The sequence below is a fragment of the Leptopilina heterotoma genome, unplaced genomic scaffold (assembly GCF_015476425.1).
Source record: "Leptopilina heterotoma isolate Lh14 unplaced genomic scaffold, ASM1547642v1 Lhet_11, whole genome shotgun sequence".
In the NCBI taxonomy this organism is placed as follows: domain Eukaryota; kingdom Metazoa; phylum Arthropoda; class Insecta; order Hymenoptera; family Figitidae; genus Leptopilina; species Leptopilina heterotoma.
This window is the reverse complement of record NW_025110829.1, coordinates 2638804-2648600: the sequence shown is the minus strand read 5'-3', so window position 1 is coordinate 2648600 and position 9797 is coordinate 2638804. Positions and strand designations below refer to the sequence as shown.

The following is a 9797-nucleotide window of genomic DNA, read 5'->3' as shown; positions in this document are numbered from 1 at the left end:
TTCAACGCATAAGCCACGCCTCCAAGGCGATTTCAGGGATGTGTGAAACATATTTATCGCCCCGAAAGACACAATATTCAATGACTTTGGTCCGTTTAAATTACACAGCACTGAGCACCGGCGCGCGCATGCTAGAAATTGAACGACTCGTGAATCGGACACTGATCAGCTGTTGAACGACTGGCGAGTTTGAACGACTCGTGAGTTGAACGACTCGCGAGAACTCACTGTATAAAAATTACATTTGAAACTTGAGTTGAGTAGAGGCATGTTTTTTCACTTGGTAATTATATTTATTTTAATAACAGAAGCCATTAAAAAATCGCAAAAGGATCCAAGGCAAGAAAAGTAGTAATTTTGATTTTTCGAGGATTTTCTAAAAATCTCGGTATTTAAACTAAATTATAATTTCCACCCCTTGGAAGCAATTTTTTTCGTTTGCTAATTATTTATTTTAATGTTAGAAGTCATTACAAAATTTTGCAAGAAGATCGAAGGCGGGGAAAGCAGTGATTTTGATTTATTTTATATTTTAGGATTTCTGAAAAATCCGTGACAAAAAATAAAAATCACTGCTTTCCCCGCTTTTGATCTTCTTGCAATTTTTTTAAATGGCTTCTGAGACGTGGAAATGATAATATAGTTGAAATACCGAGATTTTTTAAAAAATCATAACTATTGTAAACATGCAAGAATATAAATTGAAATTATTAAATTTTTTCTGTAGAAAGCAGGTAGGCAGATTGCTACCGTGATAATTCTTTAAATCATTCACGCACGCATCGCGCGCGTAGGACTTTGCTAGTATAAGTAATAAAGTAATAACTTTATGGCAGTTCTTCAATACAATTATAAGTTATTTAAAATAAAATATTGTCAGAAATAGAAAAAATTGAAGGTTTCTTTTAGAATTCGTGGTAAATTCATAGTTTATGAGGCAAATAAAAACACAGAAAAATTCAGAATTTCCTTACAAATTCTAAACATTTAATTTTTTACAGTATTTTTAATACAAAACCCTGACTTTTCTCTGATTTCCCTGACCTGTGGCAACCCAGGGATATTGTTTTTGGTAATGATTTTAAATAAAATTCGACAGTGAATCGGTCTATAGAATCTTTTTCTTTTATTCTGAGCAAAGTACAAAACACTTGTTCGGCTTAAGTGGTAAAATTATAATTCGATTTTTACGATACTTTAACGTTTCAATCGCAAAATTTGTGAGATTACATTGCCGAGATTATTTCGGTTTTTTAACAATTTTAATTAAGGCAACTCTTTTATTTTTTAAACGCTAAACTTGTCTTTTAAATATATTACTATTTATTGCCTACGTACACAACATTTATAGGCATTTTATTTAAAATATAAACTTCTCTCGCTTTCTTTCTCTCTCTATTGTTTATACATTTACACAGTAAAAATGTATCCAAAGCACACACTTGATTTTATTCATTTTATTCAAAAAGAATTTGGTTTTTGGCACGTGTTTGCTGTAAAAATAATTTTCACTATTGTTTATAAAAAAATTTAAACAAAATTATAATAAGAAATTTGATTTCCGTTTTTTTAAAGAATTAATTAATTATGAAAAATGTGCTTAGTTTTCTACTGTTTTAATTCGCCTTATCGAATATACATTCCAGACTAGACTAGCAAGCCAGCTATTATTAAAATAGAAATAATTTTTCTCTATATACAAAATTTATTTCATAATACGAGGTTTTCTTTTCAGTGTATTTGAAAATTAATCAGTTTCGCAATTTTGCGAATTGACAATTTTTTTTTTACAAATTTCTAGTACAATTATTTCTCTCGTGGTGTTTTCTTGAAATAAATTTTTTTTCAAGAATCAAAATTGTAGAATAAACAAAAATTAACGTTTTCTTTAATAATATACAAATATTTTTCTCCAGTAAGAAAAAAACTGGTTTTTTAAATAATTTCGAATAAATAATAATAATATGAAAATGTCGAGGTACATATTTATATATATATTTTTTTGATATTAAAAAATACTTTACTTTCAGTCATTTTTGTACATGTAATCTAAATTATCGGGAGCCAATGTCTAATCAGTTCAGTTCAGTACAATAATCACTAAAGACAAAATACACCAGAACCGTCGTATTTTTTTGCATTTTCTAACATACAACTTACTTGCAATTTTTTTTCACTCTTAATTATTATATAAAATCTTACAATTTGGGCTGTATGAAAAAATGTATTTAAAGAGCAGTCTCTAGGGTCGGAGCACTTGGACTTCGACTAACATTTTGCATTGTTGCATGTTGAGGTGATTCAGAACGCGCTCGAAAACGTTTTTCAAAAAGGGTATTTTGATTTTGACTATTAATAGGGCCACTGGCCAAAAATTGTGCTTTCGCCAACTGGTTATTCAGTCTACGACTCTCGGATGCATTGATTGCATCTTGCGCATTTGTTTGTACTGATGACTTTAAATATGAATTCATTGTCTCTTGTTCCTTGATTTTTGTTTCAATTTGTGTATATAAAGGAGGCACCCTTTGATCAGAAATATTTGTGAAATTTGTCAATGTTTTGTTATTATTATTTTTCAATTCATTTGTGTATAATTTGGTCATATCGTTTGTATTATTAATTTCTTTTAGTAATTTTGTCGATATTCTATTATCATTGTTGTGTGTTTCCTTTTCTGATGTTTGTAAACTATATAGGTCTAATTGTCGTTTGAATTTTGCAGAAGGCATTGTATTCTCTGGAGATGGTTTCATCGCTTTCTCTTCGGCAGCTGTGTCTTCGATTATTGTTGATGAGAGAACATCGGTTCTTGGCGTTTGGAACCTCCACGCTGAACGTGGACTGAGAACTTTTGAGAGAGGCGATGATGGGAGATTTTGTGGTAATTGCTGCTGTAATTGACACTGTTGACGAGAGAGTTTCAATTGTTCAGCGGCTGATAGTCTCACTGGTCCACTTTTGATGCTTTGCTGGAGAAGTAATCGCTTGAAATCGAGACGCGATGTTGCTGACGGCGTTTGAACTGTCACTGGTATCTGAATAGAAAATTGGAAGGTAAATTATTTTTATTCATTATGTTTTATGTTTATTTTATGTTTACTTTACATTTGAGGCTCCGGATCTTAAAAGGGCGCTTTCAGCATTGATTTTAAATGGTAAAAGTGCCCTTTTAAGATCCGGAGCCTCATTTTCAGTTTTAGTTTTTCATTAACATTTTTATTTTTCACTTAATTTCACGACTTTAAACATTATCCATGTGTCAAATTTGCAAAACTGTTAAAAATCATGATATTTTAAAAAAAATCAAAACAATCCCATTTTTTTTTTATTTAAATCAAATTTTTTCTAGAGCTTTGTTTTTTTTAGTAATGATAATAAAAAATTAATTTTGTAATAGAAGCAACAAACAATTTAAACTATTAAAAGTTCCATTTGAATAAAAATGACAATTCTTTGTCAATAATTTATTTTCAAAAGTAATAAAATTCTTCGTAGAAATTCAATTCTGATCAAAAAGTTTTTTAAATTCTCGACAAAATTTCAATTATTTTTAGAAATAATTAAATTCTTCTCCGAAATTCAATTATTTTCAAAAATATTAATAAAATTTTTGGCAAAATTTCAATTATTTTCAAAAATTTTCCTCAATTTAATGATATTCAATATCTACTATTTTCATAAAATTTTCCAAAAGAATTCAATTATTAAAAAAAAAAATTTAATAAAATTCTACACAAACTTTTAATTATTTTCAAAAAATAATAAAAATTTATAGATAAAATTCTTTATGAGAATTCAATTTTAAGAAACATGCAATTATTCAATAAATTGTTATTTTTGTATTTAAATAATTGAATTCTAGTAGAATTTTCTCATAAACATTGATTTAAAAATAGATTTCAGTTAAAATTTTAGATTTTATAATTAAATTTTAAAAACATTAGAACGTAAATTTTTAGAAATAATTGAATTTTCAAAAGGTTTCAGATTAAAATCTTTGAAAATTTGAATTTTTCATATTTTTAACTAATAATTCTGTGGAATTAATTTTTTTTGAGAAACTTTAATTGCCGATTTTTTTTAAAATTATTTAAAGTTTTTATTTTCTAATATATATTTAATTGAAAAATTTACGAATAATTAAAATTTTGTAAAATTGAGTTCTAAAAAATTCTTCAAAAATTCTTAAAAATAATGGATTTATAGAAGATGTTTAGTTTAAAACACGAAAAAAATTCAATTTTGTAAAAGTTACAAATTATTGTAAAAATTTAATTATTTTCAAGAGTAATAATATTCTTTGCAAAAATTAAATATTGTTCAAAGGTAATAAATTTCTTCTTAGGGATTCAATTATTTTCTCAAATAATAAAACTCATCGTAGAATTTTAATTATTTTTAATACAATTTTAATCGAATTTCTCGAAAAATGTAATTATTCTTAAAAATTATATTAAAATTCGTGGTGAGAATTCAATTATTTGAAAATTTGTTGATAAGGATTCTTTATGAGAATTGAATTTTAAGAAACATTCCATTATTTTAATAAATTATTTATTTTTGTATTTATATAATTGAATTCTAATAGAATTTTCTAATAAAAATTGATTTAAAAATAAATTTCAGTTAAAATTTTAGATAATATAATAATTGAATATTAAAAGCAATATAGCGTGAATTTTTTAAAATAATTGAATTTTGAAATTAATTTTTTTGTAAAAGTTTAATTGAATTTTTTTAATATTATTTTAAGTTTTTATTTTTTAATATTTATTTAATTGAAGACTTTACGAATAATTGAAATTTCGTAAAATTGAATATTGTAAAGAAATTGATTTGAAAATTGTCAAGGAACTTTTTCGAAAATTATTAAAAATAATCGATTTAAAGAACAATTTTAGTTAAATATTCTTGTAAATAATAATTGAATATCTTCATGTTTTATAGTTATGAAAAATTTAATTTATAGTTTTAAATAAAATGTTCTCTTAATTGATTCGGACTAGTTATATTTTTGTCAGTAATTGGTCCGTAAATGGTCCGTAATTTTTCATTTTTGGTCCGCAAAGTCCGTATATTTAAATGGTTTCACTGGTTCGAGCCCTGTTTATGTTTTTAAATCCTTTCTTATTGATAGAAAATAGTCATTTTTTTCAAATGCAACTTTTAATTGTTTAAAATGTGGAAAATTTAATTCTTTATGCTTTCAATAAGTCGAATTTAAAATTTATTAATTTATCTTTTTCATATAAAATACGAAATCATGACATTGGAATAACGTTAACGCAAAAAGTTTATTTAAATTATAACAGCCCTGAAAATTTGAAAACGTTATTAATTCTTCAAATTTGAAACTAACTATATTTATTAAAATAAAATTCGTATTAAAAGGCTTTGATCGTATGAAAATTGGAAAAGAAAAATTCTCTGTCTTTGAAAAATAGTTGGCTATTAAATTCGATACTCACTTCGGGAGTTTTTTGAGATTCGGGACTCCAACTGTGCCGCGTGCCAGCGTTGTTTGTCAAAAGTGAATGCATTGATCCTGTGGGCGATAAATTATCAGCACTGTCATCTTTAATATTCAATCTCTTTTTTGATTTGTGAATGGCAGTAAATAATTCCTCGTTTGACATGGTGCTTCTCGTTGGGGAGAGAACAATATTCGTGGGAGTATTTCTTCCTGAGGAAGAACCCAGAACTGGTGTACTTCTCCCCGATGTGCTGATTCTCGATTGTGGAGCTTTTGTCGTTAATGCTAAACGTTCAGCAACAGTGGGTGTTGATCTTCCAGTTGGCGTTGACGATTTAAATCCATTGTTATGCTCTGGACCAATTGGAGAAAGTGGTGTACGTTTCAAATTTTCCACAGAGGGGTATTTTTTCTCCAGCTGTTGTACTGGCGATGCGGCGAATGATCGATATCCGAAAGCTAAAGCCTGAGGTGGCGCGAATCTGCAAATGAAAATTATTATTTTTCTCTTTGCTTTTTTTGAAATATTTAATACTCTATTTAATTTTAATTTTTAATCGTTTGCCGAAACTTGTTCGTTTAATTATTAGTTTTTATTTATAATGAAATATTTTTCATATTTATAATACCCGTTCGTTTAAATATTATTATTAAGAATTGGAAATTATTGTTTACAGATATTTAGAAGGTGGAATTTTGTTTTACCTTTTCCTAACGTCCACGGGAGGATTTCGTTGTTGTTGCTGAAAGAGTTTGCTTCTAGCTTCTAGTTCCATTTGCCTCCTTCTCAGGTCCATGTAGGTGTCAGATTCCGGTTGTTGTCTATGATATCCTATTTGTTCCGGTGCTGGTTTCTGACTCTGTCTGGCAAGCACGTGCATGGAACTTACGGGACCTCGACTTAAACCTCGAGTAATATCAGGTGTTACACTACGAGGAGGTTCAATTTCTCTTTGTGATTTTTTATTTGGAAGTGTGAAAAATTGCTGATTCCGTGTATTTTGAGCTTGGACAGCTTGTTGAATGTAGACTCTTTGATTTTCATTGTAATTCGGATATACTTGATGTTGATCCAAATATTGTGGACCTTTTTCGTAGATTTGATAATTTCTCGGATCGTCGATATATGTTTGTTGATGATACATAGCTTGTGGTGATGGTTGTTGTTGGTGATGATAATAATTTGATCGGTTGTCGTACATGTCACATTGCCTTGTATAGAACATTGCCTGAGATTTAGAATCATTTCCGAAATCTTCGTAACTTTGAGTTTTTCTTAGATCATGCGGTCTTGGTGGACCAATGTAGGGTGGCGGTTGTTGAACTATTACTTGTCCTGGAATTGTTTCACCGGTAATTGAAAGCAAAGGATTTTCTGAAACAAATATATTTTCCCTTAATTTCTTTCCGTTTTTGCTTGGTTTTTTTTTTTATTTTTTCAGCTTTCTAATCTTTAAACAAGTGTCTTTTTCACTTAATTTCTTGAATTTTTATTTATATTAAGGATTTTTAAATCTACTGAAACGAGTTTAAAGATTTTTTTGGCGCTTTAAATTGTAAATTTTCTTCTGACTTTAGAATTTTTAAATATTTTTGAAAAAAACGATTTGAAAACTATTATTTTGAATAGAATTTAGAAAACAGACATTTATAAAGCTTGTAAGCAGATCACAGAAGCAGGCGAGTTTTAGAAAAAAGCAGGCATTTTGCAAAAAAGGCAGACAGAGCAAAATGTGTTAATGAATAAATGCGTGTGCGTGTTAGTAAGGAAAAAATGGTAAATTTCGAAAAATGATCACCTACATTGTTTGTTGCGTTTGAGTTTTATTTTTCATTAGGAAAAACGAATATTTTTAGCCACAGAGAGAAGTTAATTAATTTTTTTTACGAATAAAAGTTTTCAAAGTAAAAGATTTAACATTCACGATTAATGAAATGTAAAATTTGAAAACTTGCTAGATAAAAATGAGTTAAATTAGAAAGATTAGCTTGTAAACAATGAATTGATTTTTTATTGAAATCAGATTTTTAATGAAACTTTTTTTCATAATTTTAATAGTAATTTATTTTAATTTTCAAAATGTTCGAACATCTTTGAACTGTTTTTTCTTTGACTCTTTCGACCTTATTGTTACATGAGAATTCGTAAAATTTTAATTGTAGATACAATTAATTTTGATCCAATAAATTTTTTTATTACAAATTTTGTTTGTTAAATCAAAAATAGATTTAATGAAAAAATTATTTTTTTACAAATAAATTTCATTTATTTTGATCTCAAATATTGTTGAATATTAAATAAAAATGTTTTTCTTATCGATAAAAAGGTCGAAAGAATTAAATTGGGGATGAAACAAAAATTATACTCACCAATTAGTGAACATGGAACAATGGAAGATGAGTTACTATGAAAATACCACACAGTATAATGGTGCATGTTTTGTTTTTATATTTAATCTAAAAACTATGGATTTGCAATATGAGAGTACAAACACAAAACAAAAATCAAACAGCAGGTGCAATTAGGAATGGGAAAGAGGATTTAACATATTTTATAATTAACCATGAGCAAAACACGAGTATTTACAACCGAGGGAAATTAATGAAATTTGTGGAAAAAAAATTCTTTTTCTAAAGGTGCTTTTTTTAAATGTGCGGGTGAAATAAAAAACGACCAAATTAATCGACTTTCCAGTTTTCAAAAAAATACGTCTATTCTCATACAGACAAAAATACTATTCGTATCAATTATGATAATAATATTAAGAATATTAATAATAATATTAATAATAATAATAATATAATAATAATAATAATAATAATAATAATAATAATAATAATAATAATAATGATATAATAATAATTATCGTTATCGTAATAAGTCTATAAAGATAATTAACTATTTCATTTTTATATACAGATAAAAATAAAAAGAAAAACGCATTAGTAAAATACATACATATACATATATTTATAATCATCATACGCATACAAAAAAATAAAACAAAGAGAGGAAACAAAAAATGCTTAAATAAAATAAAATAACGTATTCACATATACACAATTATTATTATTGCAAATTAGTATGCCCTCCCCCAGGTTGCAAGTACGTCCGTGTTTTTAATTATCACCACTGACATTAGTTTAAGCAATTAATACAGCAGTTTATGTCGATTATCATGGCAAAAAGTGTACTTTTTTATAATCATCAATCATTAAATTTACAATTAAATTTTCCTTTTTTTGTTTAATTAATAATACATTTACAATTTATTATATAAATTAAATTTAAAAAACAGCCAAAAAATTTAATATTATTTAATTTTTAATAATAATAATACTAAAAATAATAATAATATAAGTAAAAAAAAATAATAATAAACATAAAAATACAAAGAATAAAATTTATTTTGATTAATTAATTAATTAAAATTAATTTATTTGGATACAACCTTGTTAATAAATTTCTAATATAAATTCAGTTGTATTTTATTTATCTTTTGCAGAAATTTGTGGATAAATTGCAGATTTTCTTTATTTTTTAATTTATATATTATTTGTTTTAATAATTTTTTAGGGGAAAAATGATTTATTAAGTACACTTTTGGTTTTTGGACGGATAGTGCCGGATAAAACGACATAATACCAGGAAGGCGTATTAAAAAAATACTTTTATGGTTTTTATAATATGCTTAGCCCATTTAAAAAAAAATCTAAAATATAGTTAGTTTATTTGTTAGTCACTGAATTTGACGCTACTTACAACGCGAGGTGTGCATACGCTTTACCAATTGTAAAACATGCGTGAAAATGCCACGTTTACACGGTGAATTATTTTTTTTTATTATTTTTTTTTTCTTTAACAGATTATAAAATTTCACTTCAAAAAAAAATTATATATTCACAAACAACCACTGGGAAAAAATCAAAAACAATGCTTCATGCAACAAGTTTTCACAATAAAAAAAAAAAAAAAGAAAAAATACAATTGAACTATTTTGAATGTGTGAGAGAGAAAGGTGGTGGAAACTCGTTAGTCACTGTGTTAACGAGGCACGGTTTACTATTATAATGTAAATATGAAATGTAAATGAAATGATATTTTTTTAATCTTGATTATTTTTGATAATCAAGTTTAAAATTGCAAAAAGTCTCTATATTTTTAACTTGTTCGCTTTTCTATGTTTTTGTCATATTTTAAGATAATGTTGTCATTTGTATACTAATTATATATTATATACATGGCACGATTGTCTCAATTTTAATTATTAGTCTACAAAATTTCTATTTTCAAGTCGTTGCTTTCGGGCAAATTTCAAAT

At 26.4% G+C, this 9797-nt stretch overlaps 1 protein-coding gene across 1 annotated transcript in view; it reads right to left on the bottom strand.

Annotated features, from left to right (window-relative positions):
- Nucleotides 1-1103: 1103 nt before the first annotated feature.
- Nucleotides 1104-9797, bottom strand: part of LOC122503634 — a 208102-nt gene continuing 199408 nt past the window's right edge. The window contains exons 9-11 of the mRNA XM_043614259.1: nucleotides 6182-6851; nucleotides 5472-5958; nucleotides 1104-3038 (exon numbers count right to left, since the gene is read on the bottom strand). Of these exons, the coding sequence (XP_043470194.1) occupies nucleotides 2229-3038; nucleotides 5472-5958; nucleotides 6182-6851 (1967 nt within the window). The 3' untranslated portion in view covers nucleotides 1104-2228. The remainder of the gene's footprint in view (nucleotides 3039-5471; nucleotides 5959-6181; nucleotides 6852-9797) is intronic.